General features: G+C 35.4%; 4 protein-coding genes and 1 pseudogene across 6 annotated transcripts in view; 2 read left to right on the top strand and 3 right to left on the bottom strand.

The window, feature by feature from the left end:
* The window catches only part of LOC114366843 (protein FAR-RED ELONGATED HYPOCOTYL 3-like), a 49,406-nt gene extending 36,700 nt beyond the window's left edge, over window positions 1-12,706 (top strand). For both annotated transcript variants that reach the window (XR_003657056.1, XR_003657055.1), the window contains 2 exons: window positions 11,981-12,091; window positions 12,346-12,706. The gene's annotated coding sequence lies outside the window, so the exon portion shown is untranslated. The remainder of the gene's footprint in view (window positions 1-11,980; window positions 12,092-12,345) is intronic.
* LOC114366849 lies at window positions 1,786-2,357 on the bottom strand. Its single transcript, XM_028323863.1, has 2 exons — window positions 2,030-2,357; window positions 1,786-1,949 (listed from the first exon to the last, which is right to left on the bottom strand). Exons 1-2 carry the CDS (start codon window positions 2,226-2,228, stop codon window positions 1,801-1,803), a joined length of 348 nt encoding a protein of 115 aa, XP_028179664.1. The 5' UTR covers window positions 2,229-2,357; the 3' UTR covers window positions 1,786-1,800.
* On the bottom strand, window positions 10,635-17,050 carry LOC114366848 (splicing factor 3B subunit 4-like). Of its 2 annotated transcripts, XM_028323862.1 has the most exons (8): window positions 16,919-17,050; window positions 16,667-16,806; window positions 16,523-16,571; window positions 16,358-16,446; window positions 16,226-16,282; window positions 15,729-15,815; window positions 13,022-13,173; window positions 10,888-10,963 (listed from the first exon to the last, which is right to left on the bottom strand). In XM_028323862.1, the coding sequence occupies exons 2-7, from the start codon at window positions 16,769-16,771 to the stop codon at window positions 13,153-13,155; spliced, it is 408 nt and encodes a 135-aa protein (XP_028179663.1). In that variant the 5' UTR covers window positions 16,772-16,806; window positions 16,919-17,050; the 3' UTR covers window positions 10,888-10,963; window positions 13,022-13,152. The 2 variants fall into 2 exon arrangements, with proteins under 2 accessions (XP_028179662.1, XP_028179663.1); XM_028323861.1 differs by lacking the exon at window positions 13,022-13,173 and having other exon boundaries at window positions 10,635-10,963.
* LOC114366847 lies at window positions 13,504-14,376 on the top strand (annotated as a pseudogene).
* Window positions 17,051-22,607: 5,557 nt separating the features above from the next.
* Window positions 22,608-24,511, bottom strand: LOC114367688 (protein MAIN-LIKE 1-like). The gene is made up of 4 exons (XM_028324887.1): window positions 24,350-24,511; window positions 23,860-24,237; window positions 23,310-23,474; window positions 22,608-22,778 (listed from the first exon to the last, which is right to left on the bottom strand). Exons 1-4 carry the CDS (start codon window positions 24,509-24,511, stop codon window positions 22,608-22,610), a joined length of 876 nt encoding a protein of 291 aa, XP_028180688.1.
* Between the last annotated feature and the right edge of the window lie 3,382 nt (window positions 24,512-27,893).

Here is a 27,893-nt window from a genome sequence, read left to right as displayed (position 1 = left end):
TCCATGTGCTGGTAAACAAATCAGGTACTCTATAGATCCTTTTGGCCTAAAATAGTATTACAATAATAACAATATTGTAATTAAAAGTAACTAATTGAAGAACCAAAATAAATATACAGAGCTGTCAAAAAAGTAGTTCAACATACAACATTAAATATATTTTCTAGAATCTCAATGAAAGAAACTTTACATAACCAAATATGTAATGAATTAAGAAATTATTTGCTAGAAGGATCATACTTTTTTTGTGGAAATATACGTCGTCAGTCAACCCACGATGAACCAAGAACACATGACGCTGGAATTGTCTACAATAACACTAGATGTGAATTTATAAAAGTATACATAAACATGGGGCCACAGTTTAAAAAATGTCCGTCCTGACAAAAGTTGTAAACTTGTAAATCATTCAGGGAAAAAAAAGGAAGAGAACTGATAAGAAAACTCTGAAAATTAATTTCAAAGCTAGAAAGTGGTGTTTGAAAATGGTGTTTGAACTTTGAATTGACATTGGAATCCTGAAAGTTATGATGATAAAACTCAATGACTTTCACTTCAACATATGTTGGCCGGCCGCTATACTTGTGTGAGGTGAGATGATTAGGAGCAAGAACAGAAACAAAGGCTAAAATCTGGAACCTTCCATAGTCAAATCAAATCTAAGTTGTACATGATCAAGGAGACTAGCATCTGGCAAATTGATGGGGTGTCGTTTTACCTTGTAAAAGAATAAGCTAATGCCTTAGTAGCTTATGAGCAAACACGTTTTCAAACAGACATGAAGTCCAAATCACCTTTTTTTTTATTTTAACTTTAATAACTAATAAGACAAACATTTTCATAAATTGATAATTTTTTTTTTCAAACAGTAAAAAGTAAAGGAAAAGAATATGCAGACAAAATGCAAAGTATCAATAGTCATATAAATGCAGAATATATATGAGAGACAAGTCCAATCAAAAACACCAAAACAATCTCCAAGAAGCTGTAACTGTAAGCAAGAGAAGGGCAATGAAATAGTCACTCACTGTGAACACAGACATCATAAGAGCCTAATTTACAGTCTTGGGAAGATACATGTCCCAAGTAAATTTGCAAAGTCTCAACATGCTCTAGTTATTTGTAGAGATCTTCAAAGTCAAAACTGAAAATACATATGTGAAGACATAATAGAAGAGGCTAAATAGTTGCAGAAAAGATCACATATTTAGCTTAAAGGACGAAATGAACAATAATAATTACACTTAATCCTTTATCTCATCAACAACAAGCTCCATGTGGAAAGTTCTAAGAAAAAACACTACTCTACAAACAACTAATTTAACATACTAAAATGTAACAGGCGACCCGACAACGATAGCTCCTAAAAAATTTAGTAGTGCCCCTGCAAATTGAAAAATACTACTATTAATAAAATTAATTTTTCAAAAGTTGTTTTATTAGTTAAATTAAATTTCCACCCACATTTTTAAACTCATACCACACTAATCCTGAAGTTGCAAACTGCGTCATTAGTTCAAGTTTGCAAGACTAGATATATGCAGGTGATTCAATAACTGATAAAGAGTGGCCCAATGGGCCTAACAATAATAACTATGATAGATAAACTCTGTTACAATGTGGATTTCCGTTTAACACAACCATCTTATATACACTATTTTAGTCGTATAACTAGTTGATGTCTCCCCAACAATAAAAAAAGTACCAGAAAATAAATAAATAAAACAATGTTTGAACTCACCATCAGGCACTCCTAGAACCCCTTTCCCAACAGCTCGCAAGTACTACAAAGAACAAAAGTCACACGACAAAAACTTTAGAATAACCCCAGAAATCATAGAATTGCTTGATTTCGGATAAATTAAGGAACACGCTGTTACCGTGCATTGCTTTCGATTTTGTTGATGATATCGACTGTATAGAAGGGTCATAATGGGGAGCTCTGTAATCTAAACGACACCGCAGAATGAGAAAATGAGAAATGAACTAAGAAAAGTCGAAAACGAAAAGAAAATTGAATTGAGAGTACCCAGATGAAGAAGAGTGTGAGAGAAGGATGAGTAACGAGTTCGATGGAGTAGACAGTGTTCGCAATCTAGAAGGCGAAGGCCAAGCAAAACGCATAATGCATTGACCATAAGGGCTTCTGAGGCTGAGATTGGTGGTGGCAATTCCACAGTTGAGGTTGTCGACGACTTCGTTTTCTCGTTGCTTTTCCGGCTATCCATGGAGGAGGATCTCTGCAAAGTGAAATTTCGAATAGAGTTGAAGCAGGGAAGGAGAAAAAATCGCGGTTATTGATGGGCTTCACCAAATCAGAACACCCTTAAGAGGGAATTACTATGGGCCGACTCTTTTTTTTATTTCCAAAAATGTCATTTCCACATAATTATCATTTCATGGTATAATGACGAGTAAAATCGTGATTTCCTTGTGTAATCATTCTCGTTCTCCCGTTAATCGTGGTTGAGGTTGATTAATCAAGGAAGTAACAATTTTATCAGTAATCGCGATTAAGGGGAGAATGAGAATGATTACACAAGGAAGTCACGATTTTACACAAGGAAATCATGATTTTACTCGTCATTATACCATGGAATGATATTTATGTGGGAAGGACATTTTTGGAAATAAAAAAAAAAGTCGGCCCATAGTAATTCCGTCTTAAGCGTGTTCTGATTTGGTGAAGCCAATCAGTAACCGTGATTTCTTCTCCTTCCCTACTTCAACTTTATTTGAAATTTCTCTTTACGGAGATCCTCCTCCAAGGATCGTCGGAAAAGCAACGAGAAAACGAAGTCGTCGACAACCTCAATCGTGGAATCGTCACCACCAATCTCAGCCTCAGTAGCCCTTATAGTCAATGCATTATGCGCGCTTGGCTTGGCTTTCGCCTTCTAGATTGCGAACACTGTCTACTCTATCGAACTCGTTACTCATCCTTCTCTCACACTCTTTTTCATCTGGGTACTCTCAATTCAATTTTCTTTTCGTTTTCTACTTTTCTTAGTTCATTTCTCATTTTCTCATTCTGCGGCGTCGTTTAGATTACAAAGCTCCCCATTATGACCCTTCTATACAGTTGATATCGACAAAATCGGAAGCAATGCACGGTAACGCGTGTTACTTAATTTCTCCGAAATCAAGCAATTCTAAGATTTCTGAGGTTATTCTAAAGTTTTTATCGTGTGACTTCTGTTTTTTGTAGTACTTGCAGGCTGTTGGGAGAGGGGTTCTAGGTGTGCCTAATGGTGAGTTCAAACATTATTTTATTTATTTATTTTCTGGTACTTTTTTTTATTGTTGGGGAGACATCAACTAGTTATATGAGTAAAATAGTGTATATAAGTTTGTTGTGTTAAACTCAAACCCACATTGTAACAGAGTCTATCATTGTTATTATTGTTAAGCCCATTGGGCCACTCGTTACCGGACCGTTATTGAATCACCTGCATATATCTAGTCTTGCAAACTTGGCGTCCTAAACTTAGAAGTCCATTTTGTATGATTTCGTTAGAGTCAAATCCACATTCTAATATTTATCATTGTAATGACTAATGATGCAGTTTGCAACTTCAAGATTAGTGTGGTATGGGTTTAAAAATGTGGGTGGAAATTTAATTTTACTAATAAAACAACTTTTGAAAAATTAATTTTATTAATAGTAGTATTTTTCAATTTGCAGGGGCACTACTGAATTTTTTAGGAGCTATTGTTGTGTAGGCGCCTGTTACATTTCAGTATGTTAATTTAGTTGTTTGTAGAGTAATGTTTTTTCTTAGAACTCTCCACATGGAGCCTGTTATTGATGAGATAAAGGATTAAGTGTAATTACTATTGTTCATTTGTTCCATTAAACTAAATATGTGATCTTTTCTACAACTGTTTAGCCTCTTCTATTATGTCTTCAAATATGTATTTTCAGTTTTGACTTTGAAGATCTCTACGAATAACTAGAGTATGTTGTGACTTTGCAAGTCTACTTGGGACATGTATCTTCCCAAGACTGTAAATTAGGCTCTTATGATGTCTGTGTTCACAGTGAGTGACTATTTCATTGCCCTTCTCTTGCTTACAGTTACAGCTTCTTGGAGATTGTTTTGGTGTTTTTGATTGGACTTGTCTCTCATATATATTCTGCATTTATATGACTATTGATACTTTGCATTTTGTCTGCATATTCTTTTCCATTACTTTTTACTATTTGAAAAAAAAAATTGACCATTTATGGAAATATTTGTCTTATTAGTTATTAAAATTAAAAAAAGATGGTTTGGACTTCATGTCTGTTTGAAAACGTGTTTGCTCATAAGCTACTAAGGCATTAGCTTATTCTTTTACAAGATAAAACAAAACCCTCATCAATTTGCCAGATGCTAGTCTCCTTGATCATGTACAACTTACATTTGATTTGACAGTGGAAGGTTCCAGATTTTAGCCTTTGTTTCTGTTCTTGCTTCTAATCATCTCACCTCAGAAAAGTATAGCGGCCGACTAACATATGTTGAAGTGAAAGTTATTGAGTTTTATCATCATAACTTTCAGACTTCCAATGTCAATTCAAAGTTCAAACACCATTTTCAATTATTGTTAACAACTATATTTTCTAGCTGTGAAATTAATTTTCAGAGTTTTCTTATCAGTTCTCTTCCTTTTTTCCCCTGAATGATTTACATGTTTACAACTTTTGTCACAACGGACATTTTTTAAACTGTGGCCCCATGTTTATGTATATTTTTATAAATTCACATCTAGTGTTATTGCAGACAATTCCAACGTCATGTGTTCTTGGTTCATCGTGGGTTGACTAGCCAGTATATTTCCACAAACAAAGTATGATCCTTCGAGCAAATAATTTCTTAATTCATTACATATTTGGTTATGTAAAGTTTATTTTATTGGGATTCTAGAAAATATATTTAATGTTGTATGTTGAACTACTTTTTTGACAGCTCTGTATATTTATTTTGGTCCTTCAATTAGTTACTTTTAATTACAATATTGTTATTATTGTAATACTATTTTAGGCCAAAAGGATCTATAGAGTACCTGATTTGTTTACCAGCACATGAAGCAGTTATTGGAGCATGGTTTGGGGCTTGGCCAATGCGTCTTGACTGGGAGAGACCATGGCAGGTAATTGATTTCCCTTTTCTAATCCTTTGTCTTTGAATTCATCATTTCATTGACCATTGTTCAGAGCAAACAGGAAGAACAGTTTTCACCAGAGTTTTGTTATTTCATAAGTCTCAATACATTTTTTCACTAGTTATTATTATTATTAGCGTTTTATCAATCCTATTTTACTTGTTTAATCTGTGATCATGTTTCAATAATTTATATTCCTTAATGAGTTTATGATCAAATGTTTCTGAAGTATACATCTCTCACACTATTACCTTGCTTTTGAGGTTTTTTTTTTTGAAAGAGAATTTTTCTTAATAGCATGACAGACTGCAGTTGTCTATCGCCCTATGAACTTTGCCATTAGTAAATTTTATTGTCATTTTTGTTTTTGGCATAGACTACTAACAGAGAGTTACATCATACACAAATCTAGAATGTGAAAAGATTGTAATTTAAGATAACCAGATTCATCTGTTTTGTGTTTTGACATTGTTTATCTTTCTGAAGTATAAAACATTCGTTCTCTGAACCCAAAACCTGTTAGATTGTTATAGTGGTATAAACTGATGGACTGCTTCTTTAATTGATTTTCAAATGATATAGTTCAGTTGATGTGTTATTTTATAGCATTAACATAGTTTTCATATTATTTGTAGGAATGGCCCATTTATGTGAGCTATGGGACCGTAGCTGGTTACCTTGTGGCATTGGTTGCATCATTAGGCTTTGTTCTTGCTTGTGGTAGATCACAACATATCAAAAGAGAATGAAGTGCTAGTAGCAGCATCTGATTATACTAATTGGTAAGTTACTTTACCAACAACTATTTTCTTTTTTTACTCAGTTGAAATAAAATGGAAAAGATAATTAAGGAGGAAGATAAAAATAAGACGGTTAACAATAGTCTTAGATATTTCATCTATACATAGTGTTTTTTTTTTACAACTGTCAAATCTTAATTTTAAAGTGCATCACATTATTTTTTTTCTTTTGTATTGTGCTGTTGTGGGTGAGATGTAGAAGCATAATATCTTGATGAACTAGACATGGAAGATGTCTTCTTTAGGACCTGTTTGTAGGCAATGGATAGTGATTTATGATGACAAAGAGAAAATTAGTGCTATAAAACTTCAGGCTCTCGCCATGACATGGTCGAGCATGGGGTTGAATCCATTATGGATCTATTGTAGACAATATTACCTTGCATTTGTAAGAGGTTAATTTCGTATGCAAATATGTGACCTCCTAGTCACTTGGCTACAAATCTAACTGTTGTACCAAGGTTTTCTTTCAGTGATTTATGATGATAACGATTTATCTCTATTTTGTTTTAGTAATGTTCAAGAAGTATGCTTTTATTTTGGATTTGCAAAATTTCAAGTATATAGTTATTATTTTTAAATTTTATATACATATCACGTATGTATTTGTTAGATAACCCCATAAGTAGTTAGTTGCAATTGGTTAGTGTGTGTGTATGGAAAGTAGTTGAATCCAACACTATCGGGCTTTTAGATGAAAGCTACAGCATGGTTGTTTTGACATTTTTTTTTTACTTTGAAAGTGTATTTTCCAGTTCAACATGTTCCAATGCATATCCAAACACATCCTAAATACTTAATAGTTACCTATCTGTGAGTTATATTAACAACGAGTTAGTTGTGTCAGATAGTTTGATTAAGGCATGTTACCAATAATTAAGTATTGGATTGGGGTGTTGAGAGGGAGGATATCCTATCATTTTGTATTGTAACAGGATTTGGGCATTTTGGCTTTGGGGAGGTGCAGACCTGCAAAGTTCTGCAAGTTTAAACTTTTTTCTTTCTGCAATTATGTAGTCCTTTTATTATTCTTTGTCGTCCCTTACAATATTCTGCGCATATTGAATTCTAAATATTTTAAGAATAGTTTATTGAATTGGATATTGCATCCAATATGTATATTGTATGATTTGTTTGAGCATCATAAGGCTGGTAATTTATAAAATGATATAAAATATATGGTAAAATCTAGCTATTAATACTTATATTTGTACAAACATTTTTTGCTAATGGAGTATAACTAATCCAAGCTAGTACAAAAATGACTAATATCATATGTAGAAAATCTAAGTATTATTGCTTGCACTGGAATAGAATCATGAGTCTGCCTATATAGGCCATTGATAGTCAAGAATAACAACAAATAAGGAATAAAATCTTCTTAATTATTTCTGGTAATCTATCCTAAAACAATATTAATCATAGAAAAAAAAATCTTTCCTAAATTAATTACATATTTACAACATCACCCCTCAATCTAGTGAATGAATATCTATCATTCCCAGCTTCCAAGTAAGTTGACTGAAATGTTTTGTTGGCAAGCCATTTCTTAAGACATTTGCTAGTTGGTGTCAAGAAGGAATATAGGTCGTTATCGATTCACTATCCAGCTTCTCCTTAATGAAGTGTCAATCTATCTCAATGTGTTTTGCCTTGTCATGCTGAACAAGATTATGTGCAATGTTGAAAGTTGATTTATTATTGCAAAACAACTTCATGAGACCCTCATACTTTATCTTCAAGTCATCAAGTAAAATTTTCATCCACAATAGCTCACAGATTCCTTGTGCCATAGATCTAAATTTTGACTCTACACTTGATCGAGTCACTACACTTTGTTTCTTACTTCTCTCCAAGTGACAAGGTTCCCGCACAAGAATGTGCAATTGCTTGAAATGGACCTTCTATCACTCATTGAACCTGTGTAATCTGCATTAGTATAAGCCTCAATAATTAAGCTTCCACCTCTTTTGAACAAGGGTCCTCTCCCTGGAGTATATTTAAGGTACTGCAGAACAAGATTTGCAGCTTGCAAGTGTCTCACCTTTGGATCATGCATGAACTGTCTCCCAACCCTAGTTGCATATACTATATTTGGTCTAGTGTGCGTCAAGTAAATCAGCTTCCCCACCGGTCTCTGGTATTGGGCCTTGTCAACCTTGACACTCTCCTCTTCCATGCTCATTTTATGATTTTGCTCGATGGGAACACCTACAGGTTTACATCCGAGTTTTCTTGTTTCTTGCAAAAGATCAAGCACATACTTCCTTTGAGAAATGAAAATGCCTTGTTTTGAATAAGTCACTTCAATTCCTAGGAAATACTTGATTTTCCTAAGGTCCTTCATCTCAAACTTTATAGATAATTTCTCCTTGAGTCATTTCTCCATTGGATCATCTCTTGTAGCAATAATATCATTTGCATAAGCAAGTACATTTAATTATCCTCCATGTGAATGTTTGATGACAAGTGTATGATCTCCTTGGTTTTTTTTGTAGCCAAGGCACACCATTGCTTTTGTAAATCTTCCAAACCATGCTTGAGGAGACTGTTTCAGCCCGTATATGGCATTCCTCAATCTTCATGCCTTGTTCATACCACTTGTGGGTCCAAATCTTGAGGGAATCTCCACAAAGTTGACTAGGAAAGGAGAAGAGTTTGTGTGGAGCGAAGCCTATGAGAAGGGTTTTCAAGAGTTGAAGAAAAGGTTGACATTTGCACTAGTTTTGGTTCTACCTAATGCGGAAAAAGAATTTGAAGTATAGTGTGATGCATTTGACCAAGGATTGGGATGTGTGTTGATGCAAGAAAAGAGAGTAATTTCTTGTGGTTCTAGGCAATTGAGGATGCATGAAGTGAATTATCTGACACATGATCTGGAGTTAGCAACAACGGTTTTTGCACTGAGGATTTGTAGACATTAATTATCTGGAGCAAGGTTCGAGGTGTTTAGTGACCACAAGAGTCTCAAGTATCTGTTTAATCAGAAAAAGTTGAACATGAGGCAGAAAAAATGGATGGGATTCTTGAAAGACTATGAGTTTAAGTTGTCTTATAATCCTGTGAAGGCTAATGTAGTGGTAGACGTGTTGACTCGGAAGTTATTACACATGTCTGCTATGACGATAAAGGAATTGAAGTTGATGTAGGAATTTAGAGATCTGAACCTAGTAGTGGATGTAAGACCAACGAGCTTGTATTTGGGAACTTTGAGGAATACCAATGCGTTTTTTATGCGAATTCAAGAAGAGCACATTGGAGATGTATTTCTTCAAGACAAGATGAGATTGAGAGAATCATGAAAGGAACTAGAGTTTGAAAAAGATGCAATGGACTGATAAGGTTTAAAGGAAAGGCGTGTACCCCACGTGAGAACGATTTGAAGAAAGTGGTCTTCGAGGAAGCACATAAGAGCAGTTTGAGTTTCCATCCAGGGGTGACAAAGATTTATAAACACTTGTAGAAGAACGTTTGAAAAATGGTTTTGAGCAAGGAAAGGTTGACACAACACTCTTTCACAAAAACTATGATTCTTAATTTTTATTAGTGTAAGTATATATGGACAATATCATTTTTGGTGTTACTAATAAAAAGCTTTGTGAAAAATTTTCTAAGCTAATGCAAACAAAATTTGAAATGAGCATGATGGGAGAGTTGAAATTCTTTCTTGGATTACAAATAAAATAAACACTCAAAGGCATCTACATTCATCAAACCAAGTATGTGAAAGAATTACTGAAGAAAGTCAACAAGGATGATGCAAAAGAAATGAAGACTCAAATGCATCCCACGACATACCTTAGACTGGATGAGGAATCAACAAAGGTGGACGGGACTCAATACAGAGCAATGATTGGCTCACTACTCTATCTCACTGCAACCAGGCCTAATACAATGTTAGTTGTTTGTCTATGTGCAAGATTTCAAAAAGAACCAAAGGAAGTTCATTTAATTGCAGTTAAATGCATTTTTAGATATCTAATTGGAACTTCTAATATTGGTCTTTTGTTCAAAAGAAGTGAAAGTTTCACACTTACAAGCTACTGTGATGCTAATTATGCTGATGATAAAGTTGAAAGAAAAAGCACTTGTGGAAGCTGTCACTTTATTGGTGGAAACTTAGTGACATAGATATGCAAGACGCAAGGGTCAACTGCATTATATATTGCTGAAGCTGAATATGCCAATAACAAGTTGTTTTGCTCAACTACTCTGGATAAAGAATTAGCTTGAAGACTACAGTATATATAAGAGTAAAATTCCCGTCTATTGTGACAATAAAGCTCATATTAGTCTTTAAAAAAAACCAACATTGCATTTTAGAGCTAAACATATAGAAATTAAACATCATTTCGTAAGATATCATGTTTAGAATGAGACAATGGACTTATAGTTTGTACCCAATGATTATGAGCTTGCTAACATCTTTACAAAAATTTTAACAGAAAGGTTGATTTTGTTAAGAAGTCAACTTGGAATGATCTTTATCATTGAATGATTTAATCTCTATATGTCATCCACCGTTACATCCAAGGATATATCATCCAACGGACATTAATACACTCAAAATGTTTAATATATGAACAACATATAATGCATTTATTATTATATAAAACATAGTGTTTTTATATCGAAACGTTGTAACGCTTTTTGTTGAGTCTGTGTTTTGGAAAGCGGGCTTAATGATTGCTTTTGAAAAACCCACTATAAAACCTTAAGACGTCGAAACTCTTGGTATTATTTTTTTCCTAGTGTCATCATCCTTTTGACCATAATCAATAATAAATAATAATATAAGTCAATTTGGTTATCTTAAAAACTTTACATGTTTTAGCATTATTTAGCCTACCAGCAAGCATGTCCCCGGCAGTATATGAGCGAGGTGGTGGATCCACAGTCTTATTGGAAGGACCTTTTGACACCTGATTTCAATATTGATGATAAAATTGAGGTCTCCGTTGCTTTTGCCACATAATAACAAGTGTCATTTCCATAGCAAGGCTCCGAGCATCCATCTAGAGAAAACAAAAAATGTTGAGCATGCTACTCAAATCCAATTTGTATGTAGCAACAAGCAAGTAATGACTATGACATTGCTCTTATGGTGATCCAAGTGATGGGAAACCAAAAATAGCAAGCATGAAAATGATCATATTGCAGGGACAGAGGAAATAAGCTAACTATAACAAAGCAAGTTATGCATCTACGAAAATAGTGGTGTTTGCTTTCTGCTTTTAGCTTAAGAAGAGAAATTACGTGATGATTATTCTTGTTCCATTATGAATAATAAAATTTATCATTTCAATAAAAGTATATTGGACAACAGTATGCTCCATTTACCAAGTGAACATTTTTTTTGGTGAATTTTACCTAGTGAACTATTGGACAATATATTGATCAAACAACAAAATAAAAATCCAAACATAAAGAGAGTGTTGTGTCATTCTATAAAACGAACAAAGTTTTAAAAAAAAGTTTTACATGATATTAAAGATATAGGATACTAGCGTTATTAGGATTGGCTATATATTCTATAAACTGATTTTCTCATTTTGACTAAATTTCATCGTTTAGTTTTGTACATTTCCCTCTTCTCTCTCCTCTGAGCCATGGATTATAACACAGTGCACACTTTTCTTAAGAAAATTGTCCTAATGAAAATAAGGTTGACTTTTGAATGTGGCCCAATCTGTTCAAAATTGAAAAACTTCTAGGTTCCGTTATGCCTGCGTCATCTTCTTATTAAGTTAGCTACTGTGGGGGAGGACATGTGATCTTTGCAAAATAAACTGTTGAGGAGGAACGATGAATTTAAGTCTGACTAAGTTTAGATTGAATATTAATTTCATAATTGATCCAAAAGATTGAATCTTAGGAGGATACCTTGGGTACACACTGGGGAGCCTAAGACCCTAGTTACATCATGTTTTATGAGCTCTACTTTGTTGCTAATGAGGATATCCAAGTGGCTTTTTTTAAAAAAGTTTTAACTCTTTAAGTTAAAAGCTGAAGAGTTTAATTTTGATTTGCAGGTGACTAATCAGAGGTTGTCTGTTGGGATGACACCCAAAACACTTAGGCTGCCCAAACCCGGCGAGATGTCCATGGATCACCTCTGGGTGCTGACAAGGAAGCCATGCATGGTATAAAAAATGTTTGAGGTTGAAGTTGAAACTGTTTTTCTGTATCATCATTTTCATGGTATCTGTTGGTTTCCATGTTGCATAAGAAGTGGTGGTTAAGACTTAAGTGGTAACTCCTTTTTTGTCTAACAAATGCTTATTGCACTGAAACCCCAACGTGCCTGTCTTAATGCTTCCCTTATTGAGAATTCATTTTTGTTCCTGTTCTTCCATAGCAATATTTATTTAGTTCTGATATCTATTTTGATGTGCAGAATCAGAGGAAGGTCGAATGCCATCTAAATCAGTTGTCCTCCAAGAACAAGCTACACAAGTCTTTCTGTCATCACTCTAGATATGGGCTACTTGAAAATTAATGGCCCCTTATTATTAATATTTCAGTTAGAAATGCAGACTTTCAGTGTTGCCTTTGTCTTTGATTTCTGGATTTCACAAAATTTGGAATGGGATGCAGCTGGAAGAGTCCTACAGCCTACAGGGTTGTCTGACTACTGTAGTACATTTGTCTATGTATGGCTGATTTGCATTAGGAGAACGATAAGGTTGTAAAAACTCTTTGCACTGTAATTGTATAATGATAATCAAGCTGTAAGTTTTAAATTTGGCTTGTTGGAGTTTTACCATTTCATTTCTACCTCAATTCATGTCTTCTCGATAGCTTGGAATCCAACTATTGACTCTCAATAAGGGGTTCTTTCATAGCATATATTCAGCTAATGCTAGAAAAGAAAACCCACCAAACATGTCACCTCCAGATGCCTGCCTGTATTATATACACTAATAATCATAGATTCTACTTCCCGATCAAGGGATCTAATTCATTTTGATTGAACATGCTACTTAAGTTATTATAAATTTTTTAATATTCTCTTTAACTTTTACGGATAAAGAAAAAACTCCTTTTCAACTATGCCTTTTTCATATACTCACTATTATTTTTGTTGCTTTCTCACGGGTGTTTTTTTCTTATAAAGGCTTTCTCACTTGGGTGTTGAAATCTCTCCAGGTGGCTATTGCCGCCGCACACCATCACAAATGTACCACAACAACCTGAAAGATCCTCAACCGAACTCAAAGACAATCTACACAAGTACAAAACGGAACAAAAATAAATGTTAGTTAAGAAAAAGATTAAGAATTAGAATTCAATTCTTGTTTAGTTTAGCGATAGAATCAACGTACGCATAAATAGTAGTACTATATCCCGTAATAAAATTACATATATTATGAAATCTGTCATTCGTGTAGCAAATTTTATAACAGGTTAGTGGTATCTTAAATTAGTTTTACCATTAGGCACACACTTTTCATAAAAAAATAGTATTTATTAATAAATTCACACTGAGTCTTAACATTCATTTTTTATTTATTTTTTTATAACATATCATTTTATTATCTTTTTCCCGTTCTAGTTGATGGCGTTCCAAAGCAGAGTTCACTATTACAGTGAAGTCTTTTGTCCATTTACCACGAAAGCTTCGTTATCATCACTCATCGGCAACTAGAAAAATGGTGAAAGCTATCAGAGTTGAGCAACTTGGTGACCCTCAGGTCTGTTTTTTTCTTATTTATGTTTCAGTCACATAGTCTTCAACACTGAATTGTGGAGTGACAGGTTCTGAAATGGGAGGACGTAGAAATTGGAGAGGCAAAAGAAGGCGAGGTCCGTGTGAGGAACAAAGCTGTTGGGGTTAATTTCATTGATGTCTACTTTCGCACAAGAGTTTATAAAGTCCCCTCTTTACCCTACACTCCATGTTCCATTCTCTTACTGCTACAAAAACAATTAATTAATGTTTCTTGTATTTGTGAAGAGTAAATAGGATATGAAACATTATTAGCTTATAATAATGTGATATGGTAGGTGTGGAGGGTGTTGGTGAGGTCACTGCTGTGGGTGTTGGGGTCACTGATATGAAGGCTGGAGATATTGTAGCTTATTCATGTCAACCACTGGGCTCATATGCTGAGGAACACATTCTCCCTGCACTTCAACTAGTTCCCCTCCCTCCCTCAATTCACCCCATTGTTGGGCATCCATCATGTCCAAGGGCTTGACAACTCGTTATTTGCTTCAGCAATGTTTCAAGGTCTGTGTCTATGTTTATTGTTCAAGCAATGGAAGAGTGCATGTTGCTAGCACTCCTCATAATATTAATATTATTCACTTATAGACTTCAAGTTATTTAATCCTATTATTTCATCTGCATGTCTTTAAACAGATATAGGATGACACTATCTCTGTTGCTTGTCTATTGATTATTGGAATGTCTTCTAGTATATTACCCTTTCATCTCAATCTATATTACCTTATCTAGGGAGTTATATGGTTCAGGTTCATGGATCAGTCCATTAAACCCATGGATCGGGCGGATTGCAGGCTTTTCTTCTACGAACCCGTATAATTATAAGCAATACTTGAATCTGGTTCGTTAAGTGAATTTTATCCAATAGGCTTGCCTGTCGTCTGTATAAGATAAAATTAATTTTTAAATAAAAATTATACAAATTCAGTATTTGAGTTGAGACTTTAGACTTTAGAGTCTTCTGTTTTAAACCCTCATTCCGCCTCACGCCTCCCCTTCCCCGACCCTCACTCTGTCACGAGGCCTACGACATTGTTTTCTCTCCCTACACTCGATTTGATTTGGTTTTTAACATCCTACTAAAAATATATTTAAATTTAAAGTTTTTATAAGGAGTTTAAAGAAAAATACAGAGACAGGAATACATAACCCTTGAAATTGCTTGAGAAATAATAAAGTTACTAAATAGTTATAGTTATTTAAAATTAGTAAGAACAAAATTTAGATACACATTCTCAAGTAATTTTAGTGTGGTTTTTCGATTATAATTTAGATACGATTTCTTAGATATTCATTTCAATAATTTGAAAGATAAAATGTGAAATTAAATATTGCTCCTTCACGTTTTATTTATAATACTCAATTTTATTAATATTAAAAAAAGTAGTTAATTTAATAGATATTAATAAATATGTCCAAGATATATGTTCTTTCTTTTTTAAAAAAAAAAAAAGCTACCATTACCCTTTCTCTCACTTTTATTGTTTGTCGTTATTAATAATGTTAACTTCACCCCTTCCATCCAATTTAACCTTAAGAGTTAACATGAACAGAACAAAATAAGCATGCTTCCCACCAGTCTCCATTCTTCAGAAGGGGCATAACAGCATTTGAATATACTTTGGGTCATATTAGGCAAAAAAAAAAAACAGAAGGCTCCATTAGCTTGGCTGAATTTTTTATAACCCCAATGAATTTTTTTATTGTTTTGGTTTCCTATAGTATTATCCCATGCGGTAAGGGTAAGAGAGACACAAATCTCTCAATGTACAACAGTCAAGCCCTAGAGGGGGAAACCCTCCCAACAATGCTTTCTATACATATGAATCCAAGACTACATACAACACAAGCTGGTCAATGAGTCTAACATTATATAAATGATTGCCAACCATGTATCCATATATATTTTTATTTTTTCTTGAGTGTTATATATTTTAGTGAGTTAGTTCCAATTCATGATCCACAAGTACTGAATAAGTATAACAAAAGAATGAAAGGTTGGCCTCACACTATATTTCTACAAATGATTCAAACACTAGACTGAGGCATACCTCAATGGCTGAATCAGATGCCTCAAATGAATCATAGCTAATGAAGCCAAAACCACGGGAATTTCCTGTGTCAGGATCTCTCATGATCTGCAACACAAAGCCTTGTATGTTAGATCATATACATAATGTTTGAATAAAATGACAGAGGTGTTGAAAAACGCCACTTATAGTGTTATGGTGGCACTATAATGGTTAGGTAACAAAATTGTTTAGCAGTTAGCACACATTCTCATTCAAAAGGCTATAAATAAGCCTAGAGTCCTGAGATACAAGAGAACTAACATCCCTCAAGAACTGGTCATGGAGATTCACGGAAATCATGAATCAGTTAGTAAATGACTGTTTTTGTTTTGTTATTTGTTTGGCATTAATACTTTCAATCACACATACCAAACATTTTAGAATGGAAGAAAATAAAAACTTGAATTCAGAAGGGAAGCAAGCACAGGAACAAGAACATGAGAGTTGTACCCGTTGGTATAAGTAAGTATTCATACCTTATTGACACGGATGGGTTTGCCATAAAGCTTAATCATGTTAAGCACCTTGATGGCCTGCAATAGAAGAAGAGCATGTTAGGTAGGTTTGGAGAAGTGAGTTGGAAATAACAGAATAGAATAGTTACATACACAGTCAGCATCTTCTTCACTGCGGAATTCAACAAATCCATAACCCTGATGTTCGTTGGTGACTCTATCCTTTGGAACATAGACATTAACTGAAAGGAATGAAAAGGAGAATGAGTTAGAGTTTGTTTAAACCTAAAATTAAGAAAGAAAAGAAAAAGATATTACCAACTGGACCAGCCTGAACAAACAATTCCCATAATAACTCCTCACTTATCTGCAGCAGAAAGAAGAAAAGGGATAAATAAACCCTAGAATAGAACTTAGAAGTGGTAATGAGTGAATGGAAGTGTGTGGAGAAAGAATAGTTACCTGAGGGTCGAGATTGCCGACATAAGCAGTAGCGTCTTGATTCCTCTCGGCGGCGTGTTGACCCAGCAAATTGGCTCCCACACCGGGCGCAATTCGAGTCGTCATCGAATCGAACAACCCTTACAACCCTTCTATTCTATCTGGATGGATAAAGTTACAAAATATAAGATGAAGAAGGACTCTAGTCATTACTAAAGCACGTGAATGAATGTCAAATAGGTTATGAGCAAACAAATAGTTACGCTTACAAACCTTGAGAAGAGAACAAGCACTGGACGGAAGAAGAAGAAGAAGAAGAAGAAGCGGGAGAATTAAGAAGTCAGGTAATAGGGACACCTGCGCTGCCGCAAGTTTATAACTTCGAGCTGGGCCGGAGCAAGATTTTACTTTGAGTATTGCTAGATGCACCCAGCATTTTTGCTGGTGCACCCAGTAAATTTTATAAATGGCCAAAATGCCCCTAACTTCTTTCTTCCTTAAAAATGTAATTTTTTTTAGAAACGCAGTTTACTCCATTTTTGTTGGTTGTGCTTCTCTCATTTTCTCTTTTTTGTGCGGCACTATCTCTGATTCTTGGGTTCGTTGGGAATTGTTAGGTGCGGTGAAAATGAAGGTACCGGCGTTGAGCGTTGTAGTGGTCGACGGCGGCAAACGAGGTATGAAGAAGGTGGTGCGTTTGTCGCGGACGTACGGATCACTTCCGGATCAAGTTGATCCGTACGAGACTTACGGGTCAACTTGATCCGGAAGTTGGTGTGTCAATGTTACGGATCAAGTTGATCCGTAAGAGACTTATTTTTGGTATTTTTTGTTTTTTGAATTTAGTTTCCTTTTTTCTTTTTAATTACTAATTTTTTTGTATGACCATTTTTTGTTTGATTTGGTTAGATGGACAAAGATGAGTGGATGTATGAAATAATGTCTGAACGAGCGGATATGGATTATGAAAATGCAAAAGCATATGTGCGAATGAACCACATGTTGATTGTTCGGATGCGTTCAACACTTCTCAGGTTATAATGTTAATGTTTGTCACAGATTTAATAAAATGAATACTGGTAGAAAACTTAAATTATGTGGATTTCTTTGTAGGTGTTTGAGTGCCAAGAGGATGTTTTGCAGTGGGCTCGATCCGTGGCTCATGAAAACGGATTTTGTGGTGATGGTTTTAAGGCTAGACACAAACACAAGTAGTAGAGGAAGGACTACGTTTGTGTTAATTGGTTGTGAAAGGAGTGACGAGTATAGGTGTAGGAAAAAAGAATTTATCAGAAGAGACACTGGGACTAGGAAATGTGGGTGTCCCTTCAAGCTTAGTTGCAAGCCAGTGGTTGGAGAAGAAGGTTGGATGGTGAAATTGATTTGTGAAGTGCATAATCATGAATTGATCAAGTCATTAGTTGGACATCCATATGCGAGGAGATTGACTAAAGCTGAAACACTTATTACTGATATGACGAAGTCCATGGTGAAGCCAAGAAACATTCTGCTAACTCTCAAGGAACACAATGCCAATAGTTGTACGTCCATTAAATAGATATACAATGCAAGAAGTGCATTTCGTTCTTCCATAAGAGGAAGTGATCTTGAAATGCAACATCTGATGAAGTTTCTTGAACGTGATCAGTATATTCATTGGCACAGAATAAAGGATGAAGGCGTGGTTCATGATATCTTTTGGTGTCACCCTGATTCAGTGAAGTTAGTTAACACATGTAATTTGGTGTTTTTGATAGACAACACTTACAAAACAAACCAGTACAGACTCCCACTACTCGATTTTGTTGGGGTGACATCGACTGGGATGACATTCTCTTCCGGTTTTGCATATGTGGAGGGTGAACGTGTTAATAATTTGATATGAGCTTTACAACGCTTCCGAGACCTTTTTTTAAAGCGTGATGCCCTCCTTGGAGTTATTGTCACTGACAGAGACCAAACATTGATGAATGCTGTGAAGGATGTATTCCCTGAATGCACATATTTGTTGTGCAGCTTTCACATAAATAAGAATGTGATGGTCAAATGTAAATCACTAATTACGCAAAAAAATGCTTCGGATTATGTCATGGATTGCTGGGGATCTCTGACTGATTGTCCTTCAGAATAGCAGTTTGATGAATGCCTGAAGAAGTTCGAAATGGCTTGCGCACCTTGGCCAATGTTTGTTGACTATGTCAAGGAAACATGGATAATACCACACAAGGAAAAATTTGTTTCCGCCTGGACTAATAAGGTGATGCACTTAGGAAACACAACAACAAACAAGTATGAAACTGTTCAACTATTTCTATTAACATTGACAAATTTATGGAATTGTATTATTGTATATGTTTATTTTTATTTGGGTATTTGAAATGTAGGGTTGAATATGCCCACTCTTCTTTAAAAAGACTATTACAAAATAGCATTATGTGGGATGCCATGAACAACATAATTACGTTGTAGCACACGAAGATTAAAGCATCATTTGAAACAAGTACACATGTCGTTGGACATGTGTTAAAAAAAAAACCTTATATAGGAGGCTGCTCGGAATGGTTTTAAGGTATGCTTTAAATCAGATTGTTGCTGAATTAGAGCGTGTTGACTATGCTGGCAAGAATCCCTCAAGTTGTGGTTGCTTGGTGAGAACCACACTTGGTCTTCCTTGTGCTTGGGAGCTATCCAAATATGTTGGTGTTTGCATCCCACTGGATTCAATCCATATGTTCTGGAGGAGACTCGGTTTTTCAGACCAAGGGTTATCTGAGCCCGAGGTGGGCATCAAGGACGTAATGGAAGCAATATCCAAAAGATTCAAAGAACTTGATGTTTGTGGCAAGTTTACTCTAAGGACAAAACTTTGGGAAATTGCATACCCTGATTAGAATTCGATGTGTCCTCCTCCAGCAAAGGTTAACACAAAGGGGGCACCGAAGAAAGCTACGAGCAGGAACCCAAGGTATAACGTAATCGTTGTATCCTTGTCTAAACAACAAAACATGACATTCTTTCCTCTTAGAAGTCAACCACTGACAAATTTTTCATTGCATTGTATAATTTGTATCGATCATGTATATGACAATCATTTTGTTAAGGTACATTGTAGATATGAAGTTTTTTTTTTATATTTATGCAATGAGTTTTGTAGGATTGAGTTAACACTTTTTTCGCATGTACAATAGGTTTATTTAAAAGAACGTTGTCCCTTATCGCCTGTAGCATTGTTATGGTCTAGCAATTGTCATCCGCAGGCGAAGTCGTGGCCAAATCCATATATTAGCAGAATGCAACATTACAAGACCTTCGTGATGTTCAAGAGAGACTATGTTGACATAAATGATGATTGAACATGTAATTTATAATGATTGATCGTTTTGAATTGGATATTCACATTTATTAAATACGTCCACAACAAAATTATTACTTAATTCTAAAAAAGCATGTATGATATATCATTGTCTAAGTTGACAACACATTGTGAAAAAACGTGTACGATAAATTGTTGTCTGCATTAACATAAAGCGCATGAAAGGATCTTGCACAACATGACTACACATGCAGATCTGATGCAAGCTAAAGCATGTCACGTCATTGGTGTAGTTGACAACACATACAGAAAGCATGTACATGCGTATTTTTAATCTTTAAAAAATGTAGCACCGATATTAAAACTCATCTATATATATGACACAACCTAACACTGTAAGAAAGCACAAGTTTTAGTCTCAACCCAAGTCTTACAAAAAACTATGGCATTCTTGGGAGAGACAAGCAGTTAGACAGTTGTGAACTCCACATTATGTTTTATTTTTCCAAATGGATCCATTCTTCACAGCGACAATGGTGTTTCCTTTCAAGCTTTCACTCCAGTTCCCATTCGAGTACCTAACGGGTGTGATTTTCAAACGTTAAAAACCATAATACACAATATCCTTAAGCTAATCGACAAGCAATTTTTGGATGAAATTTACTACCGGCTGCCTTTCACGTATGTAGGTAATCAATTTCGATTTCAATGTATGCAATTGAAAGATGATGCTGATGTTAACACAATGTTAATGTGTAATCATGAATTTTCGTTTGTTGGACCAATTGAGTTATTATGTAGCATTGCTAGAACCCCAGATGGTATTTTAAACTTACTTGAAGCTACTATGACCCCTACTCATGATGCCTGCTATATTACAATGGGAGATGGAACATGTCACGCCAAAATGAGTTTGTTGGTTACTCGTTCACAGGAAAAAATCTCAAAAACTTTGACATTTCCATCGGATGTACCATGGATGAACTAAGGATTTGATTAAGCAAGTTGCGCCTCGTGGGATTCTCCCTTATGGTATTGATGAAACACAAATGGTAAGGCGATTGTTTTTTCGGAAACCAAGTCACCATGAGTATTCAGAAAAAACTTTACAATTCGAAATAATTGAACTCAAAACCAACAACGACGTGATGAAGGTGCTCATTGAGTCTAACTACTGAAAAAAGATTGGGCCAGTAGAAATTTTAGTTGTTTTCAGTAAACCTGTACCGCAAATGGAAGACAAGTTGTCTTTGTCGCAAAATTAACATGAGTTAGTTATAGTATTTGATATGAATTTCATTTCGTACGACTATGTTGAAGTTAATGTACTGTTTGAATTCATGTATCATACAATCATTTTTTTTTTCTGGAAATGGAAGATCCCTCGAGTCAAGATATGGAGGAATTTCAGTCAAAATACACATATGGAGGAATTTTTAATGTACTGTTTGAAATAAAGAAGTTGAAAAAGGTGTAGACATATGGAGGAATTTCAGTCAAAATACATATATGTAACAAATAATATATATGCCCCTCAAGTCAATCCAAAACCCCATATTTCTTACTTTGCTCAAAATAATCTAAATAACTTGCAATTACTAACCCACCACCGCTTTCCAATCAAACCCTACAACACACCCCTTCTTGACTTTCAAACCCCCCACCCCATATTTATTCCTCCAACAACCTCTTCCATTAGAACAATCCAATACTTATTTCTTTCCCCTCTCTTCACCCTCCCATTAATTCACTGTGGGCAAATACAAAGTCATCAAGAGATATACAGAAACTGATCATAACTCACCTTATGCCCCTATACACAAATGGAGCAATTTTTTTTAAATATAAAAAAAACTACTACAACAATCGAAAAAATTACAATTAATTATTTAAACTCGAGTAGTTCATTTTTTAAACAAACTACTATAAAAATAATTTAATGTTTAACTAATTAAAAATATTTAACAAAGTACATTTAACTCTGACGCAAAATATGAAAATGAAGAAAATAAATAAATTATATGAGTCAATTATTAATTTAATATGTTGTATAATGCTTCAAATGAGATGAGAATGTTTTATTTTTTAGTCTCTCAAATTAGAAGGTTTTCTTTTTTAGTCTCTTATAATAAAATATAAATGTTACGCCTAATTATAAAATTATAAAATATAAATACGGATTTTTATCTAAGGAGACAAATTTAAAAAAAAAATTTTAATTTGATAGAATAAAATTATAAATTTGTTTTAATTAGAAGTTTTTTAAGCATGTGTGTCCATGTTTTCAACTTCTTCATTTCAATTTTCATTTTTTGTTTAATTTATTCTTTTCTACACCCTTTTCAACTTCTTTATTTCAATTATATTTAAAGATATATTAAAAATTACTTTTTATTAGTTGGTAAACTAAGTTAACTAGACCATTTATAATAATTTACATATACTATAACTAAGTTAACTAGATCATTTTAATAACACGCGTGTATATAGGCACAAATGTAAAATATGAGATACGATTCTAGGTTTTTAGGCAAATGGAATACACAATCAATGGAAATAAATAAAACCAACATTATTAATGAAATGGTTTCATGTACAATATCTGCATATACATCGAATATCAATATAAAATATGTAAATAAACTACGTCTAATCTGTGCGCCGCTTGCGTCGAGATCTAACATATACTAGTTGGTCATGTGTCACACTTCTGGCCATCTTGAGGCATTCTTCGATCACCTCATGTGTCGATGAGCCTGGGGTGACCACCTCTAGACTAAGATGACGCTCCAACCTCTCAGCAATCTCATGGCAAACTTCCTATTAAATACAAAACAAACAGATTACACAAATTATTATGAAAAATGTTGATGTAAATGACGTAAATTATTAGTATTACTTATCACTGCATGTCTAGGCTCCTCCATAGCGTGCCTCGCAGATGTCGACGGTGCTCCTGGCTTTGGCACGTGAGGGATATCTGTCTGTGGGGACCTGAGGGACGACTCGGGGCTGCGGAGGATCTAATGTGTGGCCTGGTGTCATGAAAGGATGAGAGATGCGGAAGAACCAATATATGTAGTCACTGACACACTGACCTGGCACAGCGCACACCTCACCTGCTAGAACGATATGATCCGAGTAGTGCATCCACCTGTCGTGTATATCATCATACGACACCCATGAATCGATAGGCGGAGCCGGAATGGCCTATGTGTATCCAAATTGCCGCACGACCCTCTCTGGTCGGTAATAAACAGCAATATGCCCTCAGTGCAGGAGACCGAAATAACATGAAATCAAATGGAAGTCTCGGACCGGTCGATGCTCCCCATATGATATCCAACAGACATCTCGAATCCGGAGTCGATTCAGGCGCTCCCTGTACGCCACTGTACGTTTGCTCTTCACGGTCTTCTTCATCGCAATCCACCTACATGCACGCGGGGAATCCTCGTCGTAGTCCCGATCAGTAGTGGACTCCGCGACTGAGGGAAAGTGCTCATAAATCCAGCACTACATAGGTAACATCAAAATGATAAACATTAATAATGAAAGTCTAACAAAATTTAAAGTTGAACATTGTTGAACCTCAACGAAAGAAAAACATGTTTGTTACCTACAACAATGTGATGTAACCGCCAAACTGTCGGCTGCTGCTGATAGAGGCATCATTCAGCTGGTTGTACATATGCACCAGGGCAGCCACTCCCCAGGCGTACCTCCTGGTCTTACTGAGGTTACGAAGGGCCTCCAAATACACAACATGCACATTGGTTTCACTCTTGTTAGCAAACAGTGTGCAACCCAAAAGATGAAGAAGATATGCGTGAGCCACAGCTGTCCAATGATCTACCTCACATCGACGCTCGTATATATCACATACCCATTAAAGGCGTACGTACGACCCACGACACTTCCCTGTCTCAGCTCTGGCATCCTCTACAGAGACCATCAATAAGTCCCCCAGCATCTGAACCGCATCATCCACGTGCAAGGGCTGAAAGGCGTGCAAGTCGCCAACCACTGGTAGATGTAGAATTGAGGAGACGTCGTCCAGCGTGATCGTGAGCTCTCCCATTGGGAGATGGAAACTAGACGTCTCCTGGTTCCGCTGCTCGACAAACGAGGACAGCAGTCCCCGATTGTCGGTGTCTACCGAACACGCGATCAAAGGACTTAGTCCTGTCCCAGCAACTAGTCCTTCAATGGCAGGGACAAGCCTGCCTAAACTATGGACTTTCCTCCCGTGAGAGGATAACTTCAACTCAGGACACTCCTGAATTGAAGTATAAAGGAACTTAAAATTCATTAAAATCATCATTTAAAGGAAAACTAATTTCAATCATAAAGTATAATTAACAAGTAACTAAAAAAAATATTATAAATACCTCTTCCGTCCATATGCTGCAAGCAACGTGATCCGCATACTGGGTCAGCACGGATAGGTCGCTCGGACCACCCGGAAATCCCTCATGCTCATCCTCAGCAATCTGCGCGCCTGTGTCTGCAAGAATGTTTGCCCTAGTGTCCTCTACATCAGCTGGTGCCATCGGGTCATCTGGAAATACGTCAGCCTCTACATCTGGCGCAGGGACCACTGGCTCATCGTGCGCTGCAGTCACAGGGACTCGCTGCCTCCGTGCGGATGCGGTAGGCTTCGACGCTGCGGAGCATCATCGGAATCATCACGATCTCCTCGGCCCACACCTCTACCAGTAACGTGACCTAAGGCACGACCTAATCCTCTGGTCCTAACCATGATCTGCAAATGAGTACTGCAAAATCCATCACTAATTTCATTCTCTCAAATTTCATGCGTGAGTCTCACAAACCCACCAAAGCCAGATGACAAATGAGAATGATTAAAATCATTGAAAGCATGGTTGAGTGAGTGATTAAAATCCTTGAAAGCATGGTTAAGTCACTTTAGGATTTTAGGAACTTTCTCATATGTTGACTAAATCAATAAGCACACAAACTTGTGTGTTTGAAATCATTGAACGAAGATGGAATATCCAACTTCATCACCCATTACATGTGGTTGTCCACTTTTCGAATGCAGAGTTCAATGACAATTCTCAGATGCAATTTGATAGTGAGGTTAAAAGGGAATTATGTACATGCATCAATAAGTTGGTGGGATATCTAGGTGGAGCAGAAGATCCTGTTGAAGTTGGTGGGATATCTAGGTGGAGCTGAAGATCATGTTGAAGTTGGTTGAAGTTACACTTCCTCTAAAAACCCCTAGAGCAAAGAGACTTTGTAAAAATTATCCTTTTCTGAAAATGGGTGTTATTTTCGTGACCTTCACTGAACCCCGGTCACATTGGCATGATCGGAGTTTCAAAATGATGTCCCTTTGTAAAACCCGAAATGCTCTCAGCACTTTCATGTAGTGATGTGGGTGTTTGACCCAGAGCATTGTCACTAGCTTTATTTCGGAAATCCATATTAAGTCTCCTTCGTTTTGGCTTGGTAGAGGCTTACGTGGAAATGACGAGCGGGGATGAAAAAGAAAACTTCAAGTGACGTGAAGAGGAACCCGTGGGTAGCTCACAATAGGTGAAGGGAGTTTATTATAAAATTTACCGTTTTAACACCGTAGTTAAGGTCAGGGAACTTAGCTATCAGAATAACTGCATGTCCCTGTTGCATGCTGATTTTTCTTTTATAGAAAATGATGTTTTAACTAATGGGATGCGATATAATTGTCCTTGATGTGCATGTGGGTTTTCCGAGAGAAATAATGTTTTTAACTAATGGGATGCGATACATTTGATATTGATGTTGCATGCTGGTTTTCAGGAAAAACTATGTTTTGACGAATGGAATGCGATATATATTTATTGTGATGAATGAAATTGATGTCTTTATTTGATTTGTGTTGTTTGAAGACCTGGGGAGTGTGAATCTCAGGCATGAAAGAAATATATGTGTGTAGAATGCAATTTATGGTTGATGTTGCTGTTGAGGATTTTAATTGATATGTGGTGATGCTGATAATTATGATGATATTGATTTGAGATGACACTGTTAATAAAGACCATGTCAAAATTACTTCTATTTTCACCCAAGTAAATGGGTATGTTTTAGCGAATGTATGTTGGGACAAAATTACTTCTATTTTCATAAGCAAATTAAGGGAGTTTTTTTTTTATAAAAATTTAAATTATCGCATATTAGAGTGTTGATATCGTAACGACGAGGCGGGTCGTTACACTAACTAGGAAAGACACAAAAGATTGAGATGTGGTAGATGATGTCAGACTATCTCGAGGTGGTAATAGTCTAACCATGTATCGTCTTTTCTTCACAGTTGTCCCTTTTCCCACTGGAGTCATGTGACGGGGGTCGAGGAGGGTCAGCGCCACCTAATGACATATCTATATATAGAAAAATAATATTATAACATAAATAATCTAATAAAATATTGGGATGGATGGAAATTAGATAACTAACAAACTTCCATATAGCAACAAAAATAAAATACACTAACAAAGTTTTGAAGTATTAGAAGAAAACAAACATGTCACTAATAACAAACATTATAACTGACTAACAAAGATCAACGTCTAATCCTCTTCAAAACTATAAACTTCAAAGTCATCTTCTAATTCTCCTTCATTGGCTTCTATAATTTTTTTTCTTAAAGCATCAAGTGACATGTTCTCATTTATTGTGACGACTTTAAGACCACTAAGGCATTCAAACAATACTTATTCAGATGATGAAATCATGTCACCATCACAATACAAAATAATATATATACTCTCCATGTTTTCAACAATATGGTGAATATCAATTAGGGGTGACAAAATGGGTTAACCCGCCCAGCTTACCGTTGACCCACCTCGCATAAGAAAAGTGGGATGAGAATTCAAGCCCGCACCATATATGATTGGGTTGGCAGGTTGACTCGCCAAAGACAAAAATATAAGAAATAAAATAATATATATTTTAATTAGTTTTATCGTTTGTATATTACATAATAAATACTAATAAAAGTTGCATGTATTACTTTAAATTTTGAATAATAACTTATTTAGACAAAAAAATTAAATATGTATAAAATATCAATTTTTTATTTATAAAAAAACAAGTTTGGCGGGCTGGTCTACCCTATTTTTCCCTCAACCCATTTTTTGGCAGGTCAACATAAGGTGGGTTAAAATGGATTGGTGGGTTGGAAACCCCAACGCAGCCCACAAAAAATTAACACGTTGGCTTCTCAAGCTAGACCTATTTTGTCACTCCTAATATCAACCAAAGGTGTTTAGTTGCATCAAATTCCTACTATTATTTATATTAGATTATCTATTGTTCTCTTCTGAGCCATAACAACAGTTGAGATCACACCGACAAAATAAACGTTTTAGATTATGTCTATATTTAATATGATAGATATGCGTATCAAAAGAATGTAGCATTTAGTCAATACGTATCATAAAAAATAGTACACTTAGATTCAGTCAATACATTTTGTTGCAGGTGTTCAATCAATAAAAAACACAAAAATGTATTTTTTATTTTTTCAATCTAAAAAAATACAATAAAATCATGATTTCGTTTAGTTTTTTCACCTCAAATAGTACAACGGAATCATGATTCTCTTGTATTGTGAAAAAATATAGCAACAGAATCACGATTCCATTATGATAAATAGGTGTCAAAAAATATTGAAATCGTGATTCTGTTGTTATGTTTGGGATGACAAAATAAATATACAAAAGAATTATGATTTCATTATATATTATATAACGAAATCATATTTTTATTATATTAAGGGGAGAATGAGAATGATTACACAAGGAAGTCATGATTCTACTCGTCATTAAGGGCATTTTTGAAAAAAAAAAGTCGGCCCATAGTAATTCCCTCTTGAGCGTGTTGTGATTTGGTGAAGCCCATCAGTAATCGCGATTTCTTCTCCTT

The sequence above is a fragment of the Glycine soja genome, chromosome 9 (genome assembly GCF_004193775.1).
Source record: "Glycine soja cultivar W05 chromosome 9, ASM419377v2, whole genome shotgun sequence".
NCBI classification, from domain to species: Eukaryota; Viridiplantae; Streptophyta; class Magnoliopsida; order Fabales; family Fabaceae; genus Glycine; species Glycine soja.
Note: the sequence above shows the minus strand (reverse complement) of the source record. Positions and strands in the feature narration are given on the sequence as shown.

Bases quoted from the DNA above. Each gene is read 5' to 3' on its own strand.
- LOC114366849 (XM_028323863.1), bottom strand. From the start codon at position 2,228: ATGGATAGCCGGAAAAGCAACGAGAAAACGAAGTCGTCGACAACCTCA. The intron at 1,950-2,029 runs GTACTCTCAATT...GGTGTCGTTTAG, and splicing joins TCACACTCTTCTTCATCTGG to ATTACAGAGCTCCCCATTAT.
- LOC114366848 (XM_028323861.1), bottom strand. From the start codon at position 16,771: ATGACGACTCGAATTGCGCCCGGTGTGGGAGCCAATTTGCTGGGTCAA. The intron at 16,283-16,357 runs GTATGTAACTAT...CTTCTATTGCAG, and splicing joins GTGAAGAAGATGCTGACTGT to GCCATCAAGGTGCTTAACAT. The intron at 10,964-15,728 runs GTATGCCTCAGT...TGTTTTCTCTAG, and splicing joins CATCTGATTCAGCCATTGAG to ATGGATGCTCGGAGCCTTGC.
- LOC114367688 (XM_028324887.1), bottom strand. From the start codon at position 24,511: ATGGCACCAGCTGATGTAGAGGACACTAGGGCAAACATTCTTGCAGAC. The intron at 24,238-24,349 runs GTATTTATAATA...ACTTCAATTCAG, and splicing joins GCAGCATATGGACGGAAGAG to GAGTGTCCTGAGTTGAAGTT. The intron at 23,475-23,859 runs GTACGCCTTTAA...TTACCTATGTAG, and splicing joins GGAAGTGTCGTGGGTCGTAC to TGCTGGATTTATGAGCACTT.